We start from the raw sequence: 24,242 nt of genomic DNA, 5'->3' as shown, positions 1-24,242 counted from the left end.
ACTGGTTTTGTGGTTAATATTGATTTCAAATGGTCGAATGCCTCCTGGCGTGGTTCTGTTCACTGAAACTGTGTTCTTCTTCAGCAAATTGCTTAACGGTGTCAGAACTCTGCTGAAGTTTGGAAAAAGCTTCCAATAGAATCTACTGAGTCTGATGAATTGGAGTACCTCTTTCTTCGAGGTTGTTTGTGGGAATTCCTTGATGGCCTTTTGTCTTTGCATTCCGTGGGGTCAGCCTTCCATACCGCTGCTCGTTGGATGCTGCCTGAACTGCTGTGCTCTTCCAGCACCACTAATCCAGTATTTGATTTTCAGCATCTGCAGTCATTGTTTTTACCTTCCATAATCAATGTTATGTGCCAAGAATATCACCTCTGCTTTCGCAAATTCCATTTTATTTAAGTTTATCACAAGTTTTGCTTCTCATAGTCGTTCAAAGAGCTCTGCCAACTGTATCATTTGATCTTTCCAGGACTTACTAAAGATCACTACATCATCCAAATAGACTGCACAGTTTGTTAACTCAGCCACAACTCTGTTCATGAGTCTTTGAAATGTGGCAGGTGCGTTCTTCATTCCAAAGGGCATCACTTTAAACTGATCTAGATCATTTGGGATTACAAACGTGGAAATTTCTTTCACTGACTCTGATAAAGTTACCTGCCAGTAACCATGCATTAAGTCCAACTTGGTGATTAACTGGCTTGTCCGACTTTCCAATCTAGGAATTGGATATGAGTCCGATTTTGTAATGGTCTTTTCCCTCCGATAATCCACGCAGAATTGTTGAGTCCTGTCCGGTTTGGGGACTAAGACAATCGGCGAACTCTACTTGCTCTGGCTTGGTTCAGTGATGTCCTCATTGAGCATGGCCTCTACCTCCTTCTGGACCTGTCTGGCTTTGAAAGGAGGAAGCCAATAGGGATGTTGTTTTATCCGAGCAGTATTTCCTATGTCTACATCGTGTACAATAGCATTAGTCCTCCCTATCTGATTCTTACATATGTCCTTATACTGATCTTTTCTTAATCTTCGTCGGTAGATTGGCTCTCCAGGTCAGTGTTATGGTTTTTCTCTGGGCAAGCTCCTTCTCTAGACAGGTACTTTTCAGAGAATTCTGACTATCAGTCTACGGCTGTTTGTGTCGTGGCAGTCTTCCTCCCAGCTGTTCAATTTTCCCCAGTTTTATACCACAAAGCATCGGATTGTGTCATTGGCTTTAAAGATTGTCAGTATATTCAATTCAAACTTGAATGGAATTTGATATTTTTTTCGGGGTATAAGGCGTAGTTCAAATCTGTTTTATCATTTCCAGGCAACCAGCTACCCCAGTAGCTGGAGCACATGTTACATTGTGTCTTATTGAGAACACTTGGTGCTGTTACTGCTAGCTTTTACTGTCATTTCCATAATAGCACAGCCTGAATGAAGGTTGAAATCATATTTATTAATGAAGCAAAAGTAAATTTAATGCAGTACATCTAAAATATGCAAGAAAGCTGCTTTCTGTACAGTATGTCTCACACAAAGCTGCTCTGTCAGCAGCTGATGTCAACGCATGTGCAGATCGGCATGAAGACCAGTGTTGACTTTGCGCATGTGCATGATGGCACAAAGACTGGTGCTGACATCGCCCATGTGCATAACGGCACGAAGATTGGCGCTAGCATTGTGCATGTGCAGGTTGGCCTGAAGACCGGCGCTAACATCGCACATGTGCATAACGGCATGAAGACCAGCACTGACACCATGTGCGTAACAGCACGAAAACTGGTGCTGGCATCGTGCATGTGCAGGTTGGCATGAAGACCGGTGCTGACATCGCACATCTGCATAACGGCACGAAGACTGCACTGACATCGCACATGTGCGGATCGGCACAAAGACCGGCACTGACAGCACACATATGTGTAATGGCATGAAGACCGGCGCTGACATCATGCATGTGCATAATGGCATGAAGACTGGAACTGACGTGGTGCATGTGTGCAACGGCACGAAGGCCGGCGCTGACATCGCACATATGCGTAACGGCATGAAGACTGGCGCTGACACTGCCCATGTGCAGGCTGACATAAAGACCTGTGCTGACATCGTGCATGTGCATAATGGCATGAAGACTGGCACTGACACTGCCCATGTGCAGGCTGACATGAGACCTGTGCTGACATCGTGCTTGTGCGTAATGGCATGAAGACTGGCGCTAACATCGCACATATGCAAGATGTCATGAAGACCTGTGCTGACATTGCACATATGCGTAATGGCACGAAGACTGACACTGACATCGTGCATGTGCATAACAGCATGAAGACTGCACTGACATTGCACATGTGCATAACGGCACGAAGACCGGCACTGACATCACACGTGTGTAACAGCACGAAGACCGGCACTGACATTGCACGTGTGTAACAGCATGAAGACTGCACTGACATCGCACATGTGCATAACGGCACGAAGACCGGCGCTGACACTGCCCATGTGCAGGCTGACATGAAGACGGTGCTGACATCGTGCATGTGTAACGGCACAAAGACCAGCGCTGACATTGCGCATGTACGTAACGGCACAAAGACCAGCGCTGACATCGCACATGTGAAGAATGGTATGAAGACCGGCACTGACATCTCACATGTGCGAAGACCTGCTTTGACATCATGCATGCACGGAATGGCACAAAGACTAGTACCAATTCATGCATGCGCATAAAAGCATGAACACCAGTGCATAAGCAGAATGGTGCGGACATCGACATATGCGCATAATGAAGCATGCAAATCGATCCCCACTGGATTTGCGCTGTTGCCAGTGGAGGTAAGCATTCTCGAAAATACCGTTTCCTAATTTTTCAGTGACGTTATAGCCAAATCTTCCTGCCGAAATGTACGTTATCCCAGAACTACCTGTACATCAAAAATGTCACATGCCTGCATGTATAAGTCTCTGGAAATAACCTGACTTCCTAGAAGTTAGTTTGAAATAAAACTGTACCTTCCTTGAATGAAGAAATATGATAAGAACATTAAAAAATCTATTTTTCAAAACAGTAGAACACAGTAGGGTGGAAATTAGTCTTTAACAATGATGCAAAACAGACAGTATCCTACTGAGTTTCTTCAGCAATCTGTGTGTTTTGTTTCATATTCCAGCATCTGCAGTAATTAGCTTTTAACTGCATTGGCTGTCTGCTATATGCAGTGCCTGGTATTTAATTGTATTGATTGCAATGGAACTGAATATCAGAAAGTGCACATAACCGGTTACCAACCCAGTACTGACCCCTGAAATTATGAAGTATGAGTATGAAAGATTGCCCATTTTTAGAGAGAAAACATGTTAATCAGGAGTTAATTGAAGTATGTGACTCTAGAGGTGTAATCTCTAAAATTAAACTTGGTCCTTTGTTATTATAGTAAATTGTCGTCTTAATATTATTCTTGCAGGAAGTGAATGAAATGTGGTCTGGCCTAGGATATTATTCTAGAGGAAGACGATTATATGAAGGAGCACAAAAGGTATTGGAGGCATTCTTCCACGACTGGTACAATTGATATCCTTGTCATCTCTCTGCTTTTACTTTAGATAAAAATGTCCACGATTTATTGGGAAGGAGTCAATAAATACACTTCAAAATATTAACAATATCCACGCAGTGCACTGTGGTAAATGTACTGAAGTTTGACTGTTGCTCTGTGATAGGATATTAGCAGTCCAAATGATGACCTCAGTTGTCTGTGTAGTGTGTTCCTAATAACAGTTATGCTGCTGTAAAAAGAACTGTACAGAGGCCACATGTGTCATTGTAAGAAAATGACAAAGAATCATAGAACTGTTCTAACTCATTCTTTATTGTTGCACGACTACATTCAAAGCAAGTTGGAGGAAATGTCTGAATACAACGGTGCCACCCTTTGAACCAGGGAAGGCCTATATTACCAACATCATATCAGAATGTGGAAAAGACTTGATTCCGATCATGCAAAATTATGCAATCTTCGAATGTATTTTTCTCCTCATAGGTTATATCAGAATTCAAAGGTGAGATGCCACAGAATGCAGAGGAGCTACAGAAGCAGCTGCCTGGGGTTGGGAAATACACAGCTTCTGCCATTGCCTCAATCGCATTTGGACAGGTGAAGAAAGAACATACCTGGCCTTTCTCTCTGTCTGCATGGCTATGTTGAGAGTGTGTGCTGGAAAAGCACAGCAGGTCAGGCAGCATCCGAGGAGCAGGAGAATTGATGTTTCGGGCAAAAGCCCTTCATTAGGAATGAGGCTTGTGGGCCGAGAGGCGGAGAGATGAATGGGGGGCATGGTAGCTGAGAGTGCAATAGGTAGATGGGGGTGAGGGAAAAGGTGTTCCGAGGAGCTACTTTGCCATATTTATTATCAAGTGTCATAAATGCAAGCATATCTGTATTAAGAAGCATTCCTTTTGGGAAATAGAGTTTGTAATGTGTACTCACTTGGTAAATAACTGATTTGTCATATTTTACTAATTGAGAGCTCTGGCATGGGAAATACTTTATTCCCAGTATTATCAGAAAAGTCCACTTATGTATTCAATTTTAAAATAAGTAACTGCATTGAAAGATGCATTGTTTCTCGGTGTCCAGATGATCTTTGTAATTTACCCTCTCTGCCCAAAAGGAATTGTATTCAAGTAAGAATCAAGAGAGTAATGAAAAAGAGGAATGAAAAGAGAATCAAGAGGGCAACCTATTTAGGCATAGGAAAACAAAGTGGGTCGTGTTTGTACAAGTGCTTTCAGACCATAAGATATAGGAGCAGAAATTAAGACATTCAGCCCATTGCGTCTGCTCTGCCATTCAATCATGGTTGATAAATTGCTCAACCTCATTCTCCCACTTTCTCCCCGAAACCCTTGATCCCCTTTATACTCGAGGACCTATCTAAGTCTTAAATATTCAATGACCCCCCCCCCCCCCCCCAGGACTCCACGCACTTCTGTGGCAACAAATTCCATAGATTCTCCATTCTTTGGCTGAAGAAGTTTCTCCTTCTCTCCATTCTAAACGGTTTTCCCTTTACTTTAAAGCTGTGCCTTTGGTCCTAGTCTCTCCTACCAATGGAAACATTTTCCCTGCATCTACTCTGCCCAGGCCATTCAGTATTCTGTATGTTTCAATTATATCCCCCCCCATCCTTCTAAACTCCAAGTTTAGACATTCCTCGTATGTTAAACGTTTCATTCCCGGGACCATTCTCGTGAACCTCCTGTGAACCCGCTGCAGGGCCACTACATCCTTCCTGAGATATGGGACCCAAAACTGCACACAATACTCCAAATGTGCTTTGAGAAAGCAAGAAAATCCTGTTATTTAAGTAGTGTATTTCATGACAACACAACATTCCAGATGTTGCTTTATAACCAATTACATAATTTAAAATTACACTTACTGCTGTAATGTAGTGGAGACAACGTAGCCAATTTGCATACAGTAAGTTCCCACACACACAAATGAGACAATGACCTTAATTGAGGGATAAATATTGGCAAGGGCACTAGGAATAACTACCTAGTGTTCTTCTTTGAAATAGTGCCATGGGATCTTTAATCTCTGCCTGAGAGAGCAGATGGATCTGGGTTTGATATCTCATCTGAGGGATATCTTCTCGAAGTTAAACTTTTTGACCTTGAGCATTAAGAATCTTTAAACACTTATTCCATGGAGCAACAGTTTCATGGAGCATTTCACAATATTAAGAGGGCAACAAACACAAAGGAAATATCATAAGGGAATGCAACCTCTTCATTGTGTGGGATTTGCATTTTGCAAAGTATATAGTTCATTGGTGCCATTCTAAATCGTTATGCATTGCTTATGCTCTTTTAATACATCTAAAAATCTCACCTTGCTGCTGGAAAAGTTAGCAGTGGAGATTTGAATGTGAAACTTTACTTGTAGGTAACTGGAGTAGTGGATGGGAATGCTGTACGAGTGCTGTGTCGCGTTAGAGCAATTGGAGCAGACAGCACCAGTTCAACAGTGATTGAAGCACTTTGGTACGATTCACTTTTATCTTACTGATGTATTCTACGTACTGACTACCAGCATGTTAACATTTTTTTAAAAAGTAATTATCCCTTTAATTCCAACCTTTCTGATGATTTTAACAACTTCCCCTTCCTAACTGGCATTGCTATTTGGGGGTGGATGTTAAGATCACAGATCTGTGAGCGGCACAGTGGTTAGCACTGCTGCCTCAAAGCGCCAAAGACCCAGGTTCAGTTCCCGCCTCAGGCAACTGTCTGTGTGGAGTTTGCACATTCTCCCCGTGTCTGCGTGGGTTTCCTCCAGGTGCTCCAGTTTCCTCCCACAGTCCAAAGATGTGCAGGTTAGGTGAATTGGCCATGCTAAATTGCCTGTAGTGTTCGGTGAAGGGGTAAATGTAGGGGAATGGGTCTGGGTGGGATGCTCTTCTGAGGCTCGGTGTGGACTTGTTGGGCCGAAGGGCCTGTTTCCACACTGTAAGTAATCTAATCTTAAAAAAAAAGTAATCTAATCTAATCTCTGAAGAACTGTTTAGTGAAAAAATTTAAATGAATAAATCTTGCAGTCTTGATTTATGCAACAAAAACAGAAATTAATATGAAAGCTCAGCAGGTCTGGCAGCATCTATGGACAGAAATCAGAGTTAACATTTTGGGTCAAGTGATTCTTCCTCTGAACTTGGGTCTGAGGAAGGGTCACTCGACCTGAAACATTAAACTAATTTCTGTCCATCGATGCTGTCAGACTTGCTGAGCTTTTTCCACCAGTTTCTGTTTTTGTTTCTGATTTACAGCATCCGCAGTTCTTTCATTTTTTTTAATGCAAGTTGTTTGGCTTATCTCCTAAAACCTAAAGCGACAGAAATAATTGAGATGAACCTTTTGATCTGGCATTCAAACTAACTTTGGCATTGAGAACTGAGCTGCTCTTATTGTTTTAACCACAAATTTGCAAGGGCTAATTGGAAAGATTTCCATTAAAGAGAGTGTAGAAATGCTTAGATTTTGATTCAGACTTTATGTATGGATATTTCAAATTTAGCTGTATGGTGGTCTTTCATGACAGGATGTTGGCGAATACCTTGGTGGACCCATTAAGACCGGGTGACTTTAACCAAGCTATAATGGAGCTGGGTGCTACTGTCTGTACTCCCAAGGCTCCCCTTTGTTCAGAATGTCCTGTTAAGGCCCACTGTAGAGCTTACCATCAGGTTGGTTTTGAATTATCACTGAAAAAGGTAATGGAACTGACTGTGCGAGATAGAATGTACACTAATTGCCAACTTCTGTGACCAAGGCAAAGATCTGTGCCACTAGGAATTATTTCATATGTTGGCTGACTTTATCGTTGATGAGCGCTTCTGCTCTTGACTGAGTGATCCAGGATTTCCTAAAGGTTGGTGCATGTTCAGATTTCAATCCCAGCAAGCATACCTCTGAACTAGGTTCAGCTAGGAAATCCCAAAAGAAAATCTTAGCACCATGATTTTGTCAGTGACAGCTCATGACATCTTAGTATTTTCACATATGAAGGTCTCTCTCCACCGGTTTCCACCTTGAGATCATTCCAGTGCTCTGCCTAAGCTTTCACCAGTACCTCATCTTAGCATTCCATTTGAGTACTAATTTGTCTCAGCAGATTCTAATATACCTTGATTATCACTTTCAATTGTTGTCAGAATTTGTTATTCCTTCTTACATTTGACAGCACCTTCCAGTGTTCCCATATCCTAAAATATTTCTTCCCTGGTGCAAGTCAAATTTCCACAACCCCAGCTGCTAAATGCTATCCCCATCTTAAAGCAATCAAGCCTCACAGCTTTCCCTAACTTTAATTATTAGAACTCACCGGTTAACTGAAACATAGTTCTGCTTTACTCTTTTTAAACTTGGATGTTAAACAATGAAAGATATTTAAGTATCCAAGTGTTAAATTAGCTATTAATAGTTCTCATTGGGGTGTTGTATGATGTGAGCTATTCATGGTGTGGGTAAGGAATATTGAAATGAATATTGAACTTTAATCTGCATCTTACCCCAGGTAAAGATCATTTTGTTCCTTTTGGAGCTGCCGCTGTGTAAACAGAGGAAAAAGCTTTCGTTTACTGATACTGACATTCTTCAACTTGTTGGGTTTCCCCAATTTAACTGTCCACCTGAAAACTAAGCCTGGAGAGTTTAAGCTGCTTGTAAACCCATCGGACTAATCTTGTTTTTTTTAAACAACTGTGCAGTGAGAAAGGGGTGAAAGAGAATGGCAAATGTAATAGACAATGTGTATGTCATAATCTCTGCATAAGTTATGTTGCCCACTTCACAATAATGACAATACTACATTGCCTCGAAAACACTTTGAGAGGTTATGTTATTGCAAAAGTTTCTAAGTAAATATTAACTTTTCTTCTGTTGATGCTCATTCCAGGTTTTGAAGAAGCAGGAATCAGTCTCAAAAAGACTGCTGGGCAATACCTTGTCAAAAATTTCCCCCACCCCAGATATTGAAGAGTGTGGTAAGAATTATCAATAATTATCAATAACCTATGCATAGATCTCTGTATGTATTTAGGAACTATTAACACTGGTAACACATGGTACAAATGAACAATTTATAATGTGATTTTTAAAAAATTAATTCCTTTTTGAATTCTCTCATGAGTCAAATAGTAGAAACTCTCCCTTTAATTTCTCTGTCATTTCTTTCCTACTACCCTAAAGATATCAAACCCCAATTTATATTTTTCCCGAAACCCAAGATGCAGAAGTCCAATTTTGGAGAATTGCAGAAAAGAAAATCTCCCTGATGATCCCTTGAAATTGTCATTTTCTGGGAACTGCACCATTTCTACGCAATCTTCAGATCTCTGGGAGCAGGGATTGCAGGAATCCAGTCCAGACTGATCAAATCTCCAGAATTGTTTGATCTAAATGGTGACATTATAGATCACCTTGATCCTCTGGTTCAATATGTTTCAAAGGCAGAACATGCTAGTATCTAATCATATGTCATGATAGGCCAAATGTGATCAACCAGTAAAATAATATTTCAATTTGATTGTTGCAGAGAATTGCTCCTTATGCTTGCCTGACAAAGAATCCTGGGTTGGTAGTCTCGGGGTAATGAACTTCCCAAGGAAAGCTGCAAAGAAACTACCACGAGCAGAGCGAACACTGACCTGTGTAGTTACACGGAAGAGGACTGCTGGTGATGCAGAAGAATACTTCCTAGTTCAGAGACCTAACATCGGTAACTACTGTCAACTGAAAACAATTTGAGTGGAGATGGTGTGGGAAAAGAGATTTGTAATTCTGTTATATTTGCTTCAGTAAGGCTTTAGAATCAAAGCAATAGTAGTTAAAGAAAACCGTAGCTTGAAGTGTATATGATACTTGAATCAATATCTTCCCATTTGGTATCTGAGAACATATTGTGCTAAATTAATGCGAACTCCAATAGCAAGTGAATAGGCTTCACAGTGTGCTAAACTAAACTCAGTATTTAATTACAGCATATACATCGAAGGGAGCACATATATGAACCATACGGATTCCTGAAACAAGGCAAATATTGGTAGTTTCCATCAGAGGAAGTAGAATGTCATGTGTGAATAGTAGATGTATTATCAATGAAAATGTAATTGATAATTGATCATCTTCCGTTTTCTTTTCTTTGAAACCATTCATTCATTTTGTTGTGTCTTTCTGATTGCCAGGACTGTTAGCTGGAATGTGGGAGTTCCCCAGCATTCTGTTGGAGTCTGTGATGACAGAAAAGGAACAGAAATGCAAGATTTTAGATCGGCTTACAGAATTATTGGGGAGTTCAGTTACAGAGAAAAATTTTCAATATTTGGGGGAGGTGAGTTTGCAAGTATTGCTAATTAAAAATAGAGGTCACAATCAATTTCTGGAGAACAGAATAGGATCAATTGCATCAAAGTAAAGAAAATGTCTTTGCAGCATTGTTGTCCAGTACCTAGATATCTAAATGTGATTGGTATAATTTTGCAGCTTTTATTGACATCAGACAACTAATGCATGGACTGTGTAATATCAAGATGGATTAGTCATTTTATTTTTTCCTACTTTTTGTAGGTAGTACATATCTTTTCTCACATTCACCAGACCTACGTCGTGTACAGTAACTCACTTAATAGTGCATCAATCGATACTGTGAAGCAGGGGAGGAAAAAGTGTCCTTCCTTCCGCTGGGTAACAAAGACCGAGTTTCAACAATCAGCTGTGTCTACAGCCATGAAAAAGGTAAAGCTCTGGTTGTGCTTAGCTCTGGAATTGGGTGAGTGGCATGGGTGAGGGGACAAAGAAAGGAAAGGGTTCCATTGCTGAGAGCACTTGTAAGCTGGAAGATTATAACTTGAAGGTTCCTGTCTGATGATTTGCTACATCTGAGTAGCTTCTATCATATTAAAGCACTATTTTGCTTTCTTTCCATGGGCAATAAATTGTGCATAAATGTGGGGTCTCAGAAGTCCTCAATTTTAAATTGAAGGAACAGTTTTCAAAAGATTGACAAAAGAACCAGAGCAAACATAAGACAAAAACTCTCTTGTGTGACAGATAGTTAGGATTTTGAATGTTATGAGGAGTGGTCACCGGACCCAAAATGTTAACTCTTATTTCACAGATGCTTCCAGACCTCTGAGCTTTGACAACAATATCTGTTTTTGTTTCTGATTTATAGCATTCGGGATTTAAAATGTGTTGCCAGCTTGGCTGATGGATATTGATTCAGAAATAGCCTTCAAAAGGGAGTTGGATATTTACTTGAAGGAGAAAATATTACAAAATTTCAGGGAAGGACAGCAGGCTAACAGAATGGGTCTCTAGAATGACCAACATGAGCTCTGACCAATTTGTAATACTGCACTAGTCTATAGTTCAAAGCAGCAGTGAGTAGAGAAATTGAGGTTTGAAATAAGGAAGAATAGAGTTTTGAGGGCAGCACGGTGGCTCAGTGGTTAGCACTGTTGCCTCACAGCGCCAGGAACCCGGGTTAGATTCCCACCTTGGGCAACTGTCTGTGTGGAGTTTGCACATTCTCCCCATGTCTGCGTGGGTTTCCTCCGGGTACTCTGGTTTCCTGTCACAGTCCAAAGATGTGCAGGTCAAGTGAATTGGCCATGCTAAATTGCTTAGTGTTAGGTGCATTAGTCAGGGGGGAATGGGTCTGGGTGGGTTACTCTTTGGAGGGTCGGTGTGGACTTATTGGGCTGAAGGGCCTGTTTCCACATAGTAGCGAACCTAAATAATGGCCATTAAAGTTTCTATATGTGGACCTGAATAAGGTTAACTAACGACTGTGAGGTCTTTCTTCATTCATACTCACTAATAATCTTAAGTTCTGTCACTAAGATTGTGATGGTATTGTGATTTTAGAATTGTGAATCCACTGGTCATGGTGCTGTACTGGGAATAAATAGTCTTGTAGCCTAGTGTAAGGATACCCCTGAATCCCCAAACATCAATTCATTGTAATGGTAAGAGAGGTAGGCACCTAGGGCAGGAGTCTTTTTTGTGGATATACAGGTATGCTGTTTTGGAAAATGTAGGGGTGATGGATTCTCAGGGGAAAGTAGCATGAACAGCCAAGTTTCTGGTATTGAGACTGAGCTGAAGGGTACGTCAGCTTCCAAGAGATTAATTGTGTTAGGGGATTCTGTAGTCCGAGGTGCAGACAAACGTTTCTGTGGCCAGCAGAGGAAAAAGCAGAATGGTGCGTTGCTTCGCTGGTGCCAGGGTTAAGGATGTCTCAGAGAGGGTGCAGAATGTTCTCATGGGGGAGAGGGGCCAGCAAGAGGTCATTGTCCGCATTGAAACCATCGATATAGGAAGGGAAAAGGTTGAGATTCTGAAGGGAGATTACAGAGAGTTAGGTAGAAATTTAAAAAGGAGGTCCTCGAGGGTAGTAATATCTGGATTACTCCCAGTGCTACGAGCTAGTGAGGGCAGGAATAGGAGGATAGAGCAGATGAGTGCATGGCTGAGGAGCTGATGTATGGGAGAAGGATTCACATTTTTGGATCATTGGAATCTCTTTTGGGGTAGAAGTGACCTGTACAAGAAGGACGGATTGCACCTAAATTAGAAGGGGACTAATATACTGGCAGGGAAATTTGCCAGAACTGCTTGGGAGGATTTAAACTAGTAAGGTGAGGGGGTGGGACCCAGGGAGATAGTGAGGAAAGAGATCAATCTGATACTGGTACAGCTGAGAACAGAAGTGAATCAAATGGGCAGGCAGGGACAAGGTAGGACTAATAAATTAAACTGCATTTATTTCAATGCAAGGGGCCTAACAGGGAAGGCAGATGAACTCAGGGCATGGTTAGGAACATGGGACTGGGATATCATAACAATTACAGAAACATATCTCAGGGAAGGGCAGGACTGGCAGTTAGTGTTCCAGGATACAAATGCTACAGGAACGATAGAAAAGGAGGCAAGAGAGGAGGGGGAATGGCATTTTTGATAAGGGATAGCATTACAGCTGTGCTGAGGGAGGATATTCTTGGAAATACATCCAGGGAAGTTATTTGGGTGGAACTGAGAAATAAGAAAGGGATGATCACCTTATTGGGATTGTATTATAGACCCCCTAATAGTCAGAGGGGAATTGAGAACAAATTTGTAAGGAGATCTCAGCTATCTGTAAGAATAATGGGGTGGTTATGGTAGGGGATTTTAACTTTCCAAACATCGACTGGGACTGTTATAGTGTGAAAGGTTTAGGTGGAGAGGAATTTCTTCAGTGCATACAAGACAATTTTCTGATTCAGTATGTGGATGTACCTACTAGAGAAGGTGCAAAACTTGACGTACTCTTGGGAAATAAGGCAGGGCAGGTGACTGAGGTGTCAGTGGGGGAGCACTTTGGGGCCAGCGATCATAATTCTATTCATTTTAAAATAGTGATGGAAAAGAATAGATCAGATCTAAAAGTTGAAGTTCTAAATTGGAGAAACGCCAATTTTGACAGTATTAGGCAAGAACTTTCGAAAGCTGATTGGGGACAGATGTTCGTAGGTAAAGGGACGGCCGGAAAATGGGAAGCCTTCAGAAATGAGATAACAAGAATCCAGAGAAAATATATTCCTGTCAAGGTGAAAGGGAAAGCTGGTAGTTATGGGGAATGCTGGATGACAAAAGAAATTGAGGGTTTGATTAAGAAAAAGAAGGAAGCATATGTCAGGTATAGACAGGATAGATGAGTGAATCCTTAGAGTATAAAGAAAGTAGGAGTATACTTAAGAGGGAAATCAGAAGGGCAAAAAGGGGACATGAGATAGCTTTTTTGCAAGTAGAGTTAAGGAGAATCCAAAGGGTTTTTACAAATATATTAAGGACAAAAGGGTAACTAGGGAGAGAATAGGGCCCCTCAGAGATCAGCAAGGCGGCCTTTGTGTGGAACCACAGAAAATGGGGGAGATACTAAATGAATATTTTGCATCAGTATTTACTGTGGAAAAGGATATGGAAGATATAGACTGTAGGGAAATAGATGGTGACATCTTGCAAAATGTCCAGATTACAGAGGAGCAAGTGCTGGATGCCCTGAAATGGTTAAAAGTGGATAGATCCCCAGGACCTGATCAGGTGTACCCGAGAACTCTGTGGGAAGCTAGAGAAGTGATTGCTGGGCCTCTTGCTGAGATATTTGTATCATCGATAGTCACAGGTGAGGTGCCGGAAGACTGGAGGTTGGCAAATGTGGTGCCATTTTTTAAGAACGGCGGTAAAGACAAGCCTGGGAACGATAGACCGGTGAGCCTGACCTCAGTGGTGGGCATGTTGTTGGAGGGAATCCTGAGGGACAGGATGTACATGTATTTGGAAAGGCAAGGACTGATTAGGGATTGTCAACATGGCTTTGTGCGTGGGAAATCATGTCTCACAAACTTGATTGAGTTTTTTTGAAGAAGTAACAAAGAAGATTGATGAGGGCAGAGCAGTAGATGTGATCTCTGTGGACTTCAGTAAAGCGTTTGACAAAGTTCCCCATGGGAGACTGATTAGCAAGGTTAGATCTCATGGAATACAGGGAGAACTAGCCATTTGGATACAGAACTGGCTCAAAGGTAGAAGACACAGGCCTGTGACGAGTGGAGTGCCACAGGGATCGGTGCTGGGACCTCTACTTTTTGTCATTTACATAAATGATTTGGATGCGAGCATAAGAGGTACAGTTAGTAAGTTTGCAGATGACACCAAAATTGGAGGTGTAGTGGACAGCAAAGAGCGTTACCTTAGATTACAACAGGATCTGGACCAGATGGGCCAATGGGCTGAGAAGTGGCAGATGGAGTTTAATTCAGATAAATGTGAGGTGCTGCATATTTGGAAAGCAAATCTTAGCAGGACTTATACACTTAATAGTAAGGTCCTAGGGAGTGTGACTGAACAAAGAGACCTTGGAGTGCAGGTTCATATCTCCTTGAAAGTGGAGTCGCAGGTAGATAGGATAGTGAAAGGCAGCGTTTGGTATGCTTTCCTTTATTGGTCAGAGTATTGAGTACAGGAGTTGGGAGGTCATGTTGCGGCTGTACAGGACATTGGTTAGGCCACTGTTGGAATATTGTGTGCAATTCCCTTCTCCTTCCTATCGGAAAGATGTTGTGAAACTTGAAAGGGTTCAGAAAAGATTTACAAGGATGTTGCCAGGGTTGGAGGATTTGAACTATAGAACATAGAACATTACAGCGCAGTACAGGCCCTTCGGCCCTCGATGTTGCGCCAATCTGTCATACCAATCTGAAGCCCATCTAACTTACACTATTCCATGTACATCCATTTGCTTGTCCAATGATGACTTAAATGCACTTAAAGTTGGTGAATCAACTACCGTTGCAGGCAAAGCATTCCATACCCTTACTACTCTCTGAGTAAAGAAACTACCTCTGACATCTGTCCGATATCTGTCACCCTTCAATTTAAAGCTATGCCCCCTTGTGCTCGCCGTCACCATACTTGGAAAAAGGCTCTCCCTGTCCACCCTATCTAACCCTCTGATTATCTTCTATATCTCTATTAAGTCACCTCTCAACTTTCTTCTCTCCAATGAAAACAGCCTCAAGCCCCTCAGCCTTTCCTCGTAAGACCTTCCCTCCATACCAGGCAACATCCTCGTAAATCTCCTCTGCACTCTTTCCAAAGCTTCCATATCCTTCTTATAATGTGGTGACCAGAACTGTACACAATACTCCAAGTGTGGCCGCACCAGAGTTTTGTACAGCTGTAGCATAACCTCATGGTTCCGGAACTCAATCCCTCTATTAATAAAAGCTAAAACACTATATGCTTTCTTAACAACCCTGTCAACCTGGGTGGCAACGTTCAAGGATCTGTGTACCTGGACACCGAGATCTCTCTGCTCATCTACACTACCAAGAATCTTACCATTAACCCAGTACTTTACATTCCGGTTACTCTGACCAAAGTGAATCACCTCCCACTTGTCCGCCTCTCAGCCCAGCTCTGCAGCTTATCTATGTCTCTCTGTAACCTACAACATTCTTCGTCACTATCCACAACTCCACCGACCGTAGTGTCGTCTGCAAATTTACTAATCCACCCTTCTACGCCCTCATCCAGGTCGTTTATAAAAATGACGAACAGCAGTGGACCCAACACCGACCCTTGCAGTACACCATTAGTAACTGGACTCCAGGATGAACATTTCCCATTAACCACCATCCTCAGTCTTCTTTCAGCAAGCCAATTACTGATCCAAAATGCTATATCTCCCACAATCCCATTTCTCTGCATTTTGTACAATAGCCTACTGTGGGGAACTTTATCGAATGCCTTGCTGAAATCCATATACACCACATCAACCAGTTTATTCTCATCTACCTATTTGGTTACGTTCTCAAAGAACTTAATAAGGTTTGTGAGGCACGACCTACCTTTCACAAAATTGTGCTGACTATCCCTAATCAAATTATTCTTTTCTAGATGATTATAAATCCTGTCTCTTCTAACCTTTTCCAACACCTTACCAACAACTGAAGTAAGGCTCACTGGTCTATAATTACCAGGGTTGTCTCTACTCCCCTTCTTGAACAGAGGAATCACATTTGCTATCCTCCAGTCTTCTGGCACTATTCCTGTAGTCAATGACGATTTAAAGATCAATGTCAAAGGCTCGGCAATCTTCTCCCTGGCTTCCCAGAGTATCCTAGGGTAAATCCCATCCGGCCCAAGGGACTTATCTATTTCACACTCTGCAGGATTTCTAATATCTCTTCCTTGTGAACCTCAATCCCACCTAGTCCAGTTGCCTGTATCTCAGTATTCTCCTCGACAACATTGTCGTTTTCTAGAGTGAATACTGTCAAAATATTCATTTAGTGCTTCCCCTATCTCCTCTGACTCCACACACAACTTCCCACTACTATCCTTGATTGATCTTAATCTTACTCTCGTCATTCTTTTATTTCTTAAATACCTTTAGAAAGCCTTAGGGTTTACCCTGATCCTATCCGCCAACAACTTCTCATGTCTCCTTCTGGCTCTTCTGAGCTCTCTCTTTAAATCTTTCCTGGCTACCTTGTAATCCTCAAGTGCCCTAACTGAGCCTTCACATCGCGTCCTAACATAAGCCTTCTTTTTCCCCTTTACCAGCAATTCCACTTCCTTCATAAACCACGGCTCTTGCGCACTACAGCATCCTCCCTGCCTGACAGTACAATACTTATCTAGGACACTCAGGAGCTTTTCCTTGAATAAGCTCCACATTTCTAATGTGCCCATCCCATGCAGTTTCCTTCCCCATCCTATGCTTCCTAAATCTTGCCTAATCGCATCATAATTGCCTTTCCTCCAGCTGTAATTCTTGCCCAGTGGTATACACCTATCCCTTTCTATCACTAAAGTAAACATAACAGAATTGTGATCACTATCACCAAAGTGCTCACCTACCTCCAAGTCTACGAGTACTATAGTGTTCCCAGTCAATATTTGGAAAGTTGAAGTCCCCCATGACAACTACCCTGTCTCTCTCACTCCTGTCGAGAATCATCTTTGCTATCCTTTCCTCTATATCTCTGGAACTATTCGGAGGCCTATAGAAAACTCCCAACAGGGTGACCTCTCCTTTCCTGTTTGTAACCTCAACCCATACTACCTCAGTTGATGAATTCCCAAACATCTTTTCTGCAACTGCAATACTGTCCTTGACTAACAATGCCACCCCCCCTTTTTTTTACCATCTTCTCTGTTCTTACTGAAACATCTAAATCCTGGCACCTGCAACAACCATTCCTGTCCCTGCTCCATCCATGTCTCCGAAATGGCCACAACATCGAAGTCCCAGGTACCAACCCATGCTGCAAATTCATCCACCTTGTTCTGGAAGCTCCTGGCGTTGAAGTAGACACACTTTAAACCAACTTCTTGTTTGCCAGTGCCACCTTGCGTCCCTGAAACTTGATTTTGGACCTCCCTACTCTCAACCTTTTCTATTCTCGAACTACAATTTTGGTTCCCAACCCAACCAATAGCCGTAGCGAATTCCCCCCCCCCCCCCCCCCCCCCAGGATATTGGTACCCCTCTGGTTCAGATGAAGAACGTCCTGCTTGTAGAGGTCCCACCTACCGCAGAAAGAGCCCCAATTATCCAAGAATCCAAAACCCTCCCTCCTGCACCATCCCTGTAGCCACGTGTTCAACTCCTCTCTCTCTCTCTCTCTCTCTCCCCCAATTCCTCGCCTCACTAGCACGTGGCACGGGTAATATACCAGAGACAACAACCCTTTTCGTCCTAGCTCTATGCTTCCATCCTAGCTCCCTGAATTTCTTTCTTAAATCCCCATCTCTCTTCCTACCTACGTCATTGGTGCCTATGTGGACCACGACTTGGGGCTGCTCCCCCTCACCCTTAAGGATCCTAAAAACACGATCAGAGACATCACGAACCCTGGCACCTGGGAGGCAACACACCAACTCTTCCCCACAGAACCCCCTATCTGTCCCCCTAACCATGGAGTCCCCAATGACTACTGCTCTGCTCCTCTTCCCCCTTCCCCTCTGAGCAGCAGGGACAGACCCTGTGCCAGAGCCCTGTGCCCCACTGCTTTCCCCTGGTAAGTCGTCCTCCCCAACAGTATCCAAAACAGTATACTTATTGTTGAGGGGAATGGCCACAGGGGATCCCTGCACTGCCTGCCGGTTCCCTTTCCGTCCCCTGACTGTCACCCATCTGCCTTTTTCTTGTATCTGAGCAGTGACTGCTCCCTGTAACTCCTCTCAATAACCCCCTCTGCCTCCCGAATGATCCGAAGTTCATCCAACTCCAGCTCCAGTTCCCTCATGCGGTTTTAAAGGAGCTGGAGTTGGGTGCACTTCCTGCAGATGTAGTCAGCAGGGACACTAGTGGTGACCCTTACCTCCCACATTCTGCAGGAGGAACATTCAACTGCCCTAACCTCTATTCCCACGATTCTAAATTCCCAAAGAGACTGTTGAAAAAATAAAGGATAAAAAATAAACTCGTTACCTTATCAATCTAGCACACAGAACTTTTTTTTTTGGTTAGAGGAGGATGGGTGAGAGATACTACCCGAGTAGTGTTTCCGGTATCGCAACCACACAAATATAAGACTTCCCAGAAGTCCTTTGCTCCTCCCTTGCCGCTCTGGCAAAATGGAGGCCCGACTCACAAGGTAAGTCCCTTTTAATGCGGGAAAACACACCCTTCCCAGCAGCCCTCGCTTCACCACTCCTTCTCTCCCCGCCGCTCTGGCAAAATGAGGGAGAGGGAGAGGCTGAACAGGCTGGGGCTGTTTTCCCTGGAGCGTCGGAGGCTGAGAGGTGACCTTATAGAGGTTTACAAAATTATGAGGGGCATGGATAGGATAAATAGACATAGTCTTTTCCCTGTGGTCGGGGAGTCCAGAACTAGAGGGCATAGGTTTAGGGTGAGGGGGAAAGATATAAAAGAGACCTAAGGGGCAATTTTTTCACGCAGAGGGTGGTACGCGTTTGGAATGAGCTGCCAGAGGATTTGGTGGAGGCTGGTACAATTGCAATATTTAAGAGGCATTTGGATGGGTATATGAATAGGAAGGGTTTGGAAGGATATGGGCTGGATGCTGACAGGTGGGTCTGGGTTGGGATATCTGGTCGGCATGGACCGGTTGGACCAAAGGGTCTGTTTCTGTGCTGTAAATCTCTATGACTCTATAATGGCAGAATTGAGATAGCAGTGAGATGTATGAGGAGTTGTAGGCCTCAGCACATGTCCTTCCACTGTATGAAGCAACATGGGTGAGTGATTACATCTTTGGATCAAAGCTCACTGTTCAATGTTTTAACTCTTATCATCATACTTTCAGGTTTTGCAATTGTTTAGCCATTCGAGTACAGATGGGAAGCTGTTGGATAAGGTAACAATATACTATCTTGCATTCATATACGACTTTGCGTTGGCATTATAAAACAAAATGTGATGCTTGAGATGAAATAGAACTGGATGTTGGCTACATCCATGTGAAACCTAATGCTGTAGTTTACTTTCGCATTCTCCGATATCTATTTGTGGAATAATTTAATATACCCCCCCTATTTCAGTTTGTTGTGATATTAAGGATAATGACAATAGATTCACTGGTAGTTCATGGCACTTCATGCTGTCATACGTTATGGATAGGAGCTTACTCCATGACTGAGTTTGTCAAGTGAATATTTGAACCACGTGTGCTGAGATAAAGAACCCCCTACAATGTGGAAGCAGGCCATTCGACCCATCAAGTCCACACCGACTCTCTGAAGAGCATCCCACCCGGACCCACCCCCTACCCTATCCATGCATTTCCCACGGCTCTTCCACCTAGCCTGCACATCTCTGGACAGTATGGGAAATTTAGCATGGCTAATCCATGTAACCTGCACATCTTTGGACCACAGGAGGAAACCGGAGCATTCAGAGGAAACCCGTGCAGACATGGGGAGAATTACAAACTCCACACAGACAGTTGCCTAAGGGTGGGCCCTTGGCAGTAAGGCAGTAGTGGTAACCACTGAGCTACCAAGTTGCCCTCAACATGGTCTTTACTCGACTACTCTACAGCTTCCTGATGAAGGGTTTTTGCCTGAAACGTCAATTTTCCTGCTCCTTGAAGGCTGCCTGACCTGCTGTGCTTTTCCAGCACCATATTCTCAACTCTAATCTCCAGCATCTGCAGTCCTCACTTTTGTCTCCTGTACAGATTTAGCATTTGCTCTTGAAATAAAGGAAAATTGCTGAAGGCTGCAGTTCCTGATACATTCTGTGAATGTCCAGATATGAATGTTGGGTAGGGACAGAATTGAAATTGATTATAATTTCCTGAGTAATCCAACAGCTTCTTGATGTAAGACCAATGTATGAATAATGGTCGTGACTTTGTTTCTATTAGAAGTTTATTTCAAATTTCTGGTTAAAACCAATATGAAACAATTTACATCTTGATCTCTCTGCAGGATGTCAAGCGAATCTATGGCTCCGAAACAAATAGAAACAAGCAGAAAGAAAGAAAACACAAAACTTCAACAAACCATGGGGGGAAACAGCTCTCAGTGGACAGTTTTTTCAGACCGACAGTGAAGGAATCTCTATAGTTGTCCAAAGAGAGCAGTTGAATAATACTTCAGCTTTCATTGTTAGATTTCAAGCCAAATCCAACCTAGATAGTTAGCAGCTGAGGGTTTCCATTGGATGCAGACACATGCCAAGCTATTCTTTCAAAAGTGGATGAGAAGTTAATGTCCAAAACAATTCCCTTCTCATAGGGCTATAAGACCACTAATGGCAGTCATATAGTAGAGTATTTTGTACCCTGTTCCAGGTATCATCTGTTTATGATTATGTTGATGTTCACAAATGATAGTCAGTTTGAGACTGGAAATTCTTGGCTCTGCCTTGTACTCAGTATTGTGCGTGCAAGATGACTTTTTTCATTTTTAGGTAAAGTACACTGACAGTTATTTTGCAGTAACCAGATGATGGTTTTCAGATAATGACATTCCAGTATTTTTATTTTGGCTGGACAACTCATCAGGCATGCACACACTCTCCTCGTCAATCGTGGAAGCTAAATATTAGGCAAACCCTGATTCAAAAACAAATGCACACCAAATTTTAATGTCAGTAACAAGTTCAAATCTCTAAATGTTAGGGCACTGCATTGAAAATGTTCTTTGATTGATGGATAGGTTACTGCATTGGGTGTGGAATCAGTAATGGAGAAAGAGCTTTTCATTGAATGTGGGCTGTGAGGGGTAGGGAGAGTATGTTGCATTGAATGTGGGTTCAGCAAGGGGAGAGCTTAGAACTGAATGTGGTCTCTGAATGATGAAGAGCCAGTGCTGCATGAGTCTAGGTTCAATGATGAAGAGAGATTTGCATTGAATATTGGCTTAAGTGACTGAAATAGAGTTGCATTTATTGTGACCATAGTGATAGAAAAAGTTTTGTGTTGAATCTGGCCTCCCTGTTGTAGAGAGAATGCTGCATTGAGTGTTGGCTTAGTAATAGAGTCATAGTCATAGGGTTGTGAATCAACAGCATAGAAACAGGCCTTTCAGCCAACCATGTATAACCAACAAACACCAAACTATACTAATCCCATTTACCTGAATTTGATCCCTAGCCTGCTATGTTCTGGCAATCTCCTCCCTTGTACCCTGGAATATATCCCATCAGGCCCTGGAGAATTATGCACCTTTGATATCCTTTAAAATATCTAATACCTCTCATTAATCTTAATATGTTCTTGAGCTTCAGCATCTGAGCAATCCCTGGCTATGTTGAGAGTTTTGCATTGTGTAGATTCAGTGTTGGAGAACGTTCTACATTGAATGTTGGCTTAGTGACAGGTGGAGCTGGAGTTATTGTTGTCTTAGTTACAGCGAGAGCTTTGTTTTGATTCTGGGCTCTGACGTTGGGAGAATACTGCATTGAGTGTGGCTTCTAAGTGATAGAAAATGAGTTCTTCGTTGAATGTCAGTTGTAAGTAGTGGAGAGTGGGCTCAGTGATCGTGAAGCTTTGCATTGTGCGGGCTCTGAGTAATGACAAGAGAGTTGTGCATTAGCTCTATACCATTAACAGTTACCTATAATGGGTACCAGTACTATTCGTTGTCAGTATAGAAAACAATCAAGAACATTTTTCTGAAACAAAAAAAAATAGAAATTACTGGAGAAACTCAGCAGGTCTGGCAGTAGTTGTGAAGAGAGAAAAGAGCTAACATTTTGACTCCAGTGACCCTTCTTCAGGCCCTTCTGTCTTGAAAGATCCAGCCTGCCCTGCTGAGTTTCTCCAACAATTCTTGTTTTTGTTTGTTTTGGCTCTTGAGCATCTGCAGCTCTTTGTTTTATTAAAGAATATTTTTCTTCTTTTCTGTTGTTTTTGCAGTAAGTGTCAAATATGTTTAATCGTGGAGGCCAGAAGACTGATGATTAATGTTTCAAACCAGGTTGTGTTTTTATTATTTTATTTTCCCCACTTAGCTAAGTCATTACACTTTAATCACTCCCTCGTATCCAGTTCTTCAAGTCTGAATTATTTAATTAGATTATAGTCTTTCTTCAGACTATGTCATCAGGAGAAAAAATCCACATGGTGCAGATAAAAACTCAAATGCATTCTATAAAACATGCAACCGAAATTATTAACTAATGGGATTTTTATTTATAATTTAAGTTCATATGTTTCTTATTTTTGTACAAGTATAAATAACAGATGTAGTGTTTAACATATACTTGCAGCACACTGTACAGATTTTACTTTGAATTTAATGCATTTTTAAAACTTTGCCTTCATTAACATTGTCCACTCTTTTGGTAAAATGTAAAACAATTGACCACTGGCTTCTTAATTGTCCACTAAATAACTTATTCTGTGTTGACGCTCATGCGGAGCAAACTATTAAGGAGGTTGGAAATCTGAAAAAGACCAATAAATGCTGAAAAGGCTAAGCAGGACTGGCAGCTTAAAAACAGAGTTAATGGTTGGAATATAATGCTACCCTTGCAAGTGGGCTGAGTGCTATCTCATGTGCTGAACCGTTCGCCACCTTCCTGACTGCCCATAGTTATGTCTGGAACAGGAAGAATCAAGAGGGCCCTTCTGGCCTGGAGTTCAATTGGAGCCCATAGGTGACTGCTTTAAGGGTCTCATCCTATCACTATATGCATTATATGCAGTAATGGATATGGGTGATACCATTTGGACAGACATCGGGGCACAGATTGCAGGCTGACGGCTTCACCCAACAGTGGAACCAGCCAGCAGCAAGGGAAGTATCCATAGAATGAAACCTCCCTGCTCTTGACATGCTTATCTTCCTGCCCCAATCATTTCCAGGACCGGTTGGCATCTAATTGGACAGTTGGTATCTCTTGGTGGTGGGACCTGTGCCCTTCGGAGAAAATCCCGCAGGAAATTTACCAAAGCAAGGAACTCCATTGGCAGCTTGCACACTGATTGGGAAGTATTTGTGATGGGACTCCTGAACATGGCTGTGGGGCTGTTGCCGCTAGGACCTCAGCAGTTAGAGGGTCTTGCTGGTACATACAGTAAATTTTGTGCAGTGTTTTAGGCCAGCTGCCTTTGTGTTGTTCATGCTTGTATATTATAAATGGTGATTCTGAAATGAAAGATGCATCTAGAAATTTGAGAGACACAGCAGAAGTTCAACCCAGAAGAGAGAGATTGATTCTTGATTGGTAATCACGATTGATTGGATCAGGGGTAACGGGGAGAAGGCAGGACAACAGGACTGAGAAGCATCAATCGTGATCGAATGATGGAGCAAGCTCCATGGACCGAATGGCATAATCCTGCTCTTATATTTTCTGGTTTTATGGTTTACTGCATGTGTCTGTGGAGCATATTCACTGTATCATATTTTTTAACCCTGTATTACTAATGACTAATTTTGTACTTTTTAAAAAGATGCATCTTTTCCAAATAAAAGCTATTGAATATGTCTGATCTTTTTCATTCACAATCTGAAACATAGCAATTAGAAGGCAGTCCATACATAATACATGAAGGGAAAAGGAAGAATTTATCTCACTCCCTCACTATTTCAAAGCTATTAAAGAACTTTGAGGTTTTGCAATGTTTGAAAAAAAGCGCAAAGCAGTGTCTCAAACATGACATTAAGATAAATGATCAGAAAATCATTAGTAACATTGAGGGTAAATGTTTGCCTGGAAACCAGC

At 42.2% G+C, this 24,242-nt stretch overlaps 1 protein-coding gene across 3 annotated transcripts in view; it reads left to right on the top strand.

The window, feature by feature from the left end:
* The window catches only part of LOC140479955 (adenine DNA glycosylase-like), a 35,862-nt gene extending 11,858 nt beyond the window's left edge, over nt 1-24,004 (top strand). For 2 of the 3 annotated variants that reach the window (XM_072574389.1, XM_072574387.1), the window contains exons 7-16: nt 3,447-3,518; nt 4,023-4,136; nt 5,934-6,031; nt 7,086-7,230; nt 8,442-8,529; nt 9,081-9,263; nt 9,730-9,875; nt 10,112-10,279; nt 19,369-19,419; nt 20,495-24,004. In XM_072574389.1, the coding sequence (XP_072430490.1) occupies nt 3,447-3,518; nt 4,023-4,136; nt 5,934-6,031; nt 7,086-7,230; nt 8,442-8,529; nt 9,081-9,263; nt 9,730-9,875; nt 10,112-10,279; nt 19,369-19,419; nt 20,495-20,632 (1,203 nt within the window). In that variant the 3' untranslated portion in view covers nt 20,633-24,004. The remainder of the gene's footprint in view (nt 1-3,446; nt 3,519-4,022; nt 4,137-5,933; nt 6,032-7,085; nt 7,231-8,441; nt 8,530-9,080; nt 9,264-9,729; nt 9,876-10,111; nt 10,280-19,368; nt 19,420-20,494) is intronic. The other variant, XM_072574388.1, reaches the window with a different exon arrangement.
* The last annotated feature ends 238 nt before the right edge of the window (nt 24,005-24,242 follow it).

The sequence above is a fragment of the Chiloscyllium punctatum genome, chromosome 7 (assembly GCF_047496795.1).
Source record: "Chiloscyllium punctatum isolate Juve2018m chromosome 7, sChiPun1.3, whole genome shotgun sequence".
Lineage (NCBI taxonomy): Eukaryota > Metazoa > Chordata > Chondrichthyes > Orectolobiformes > Hemiscylliidae > Chiloscyllium > Chiloscyllium punctatum.
This window is presented reverse-complemented; position numbering and strand designations above follow the sequence as displayed.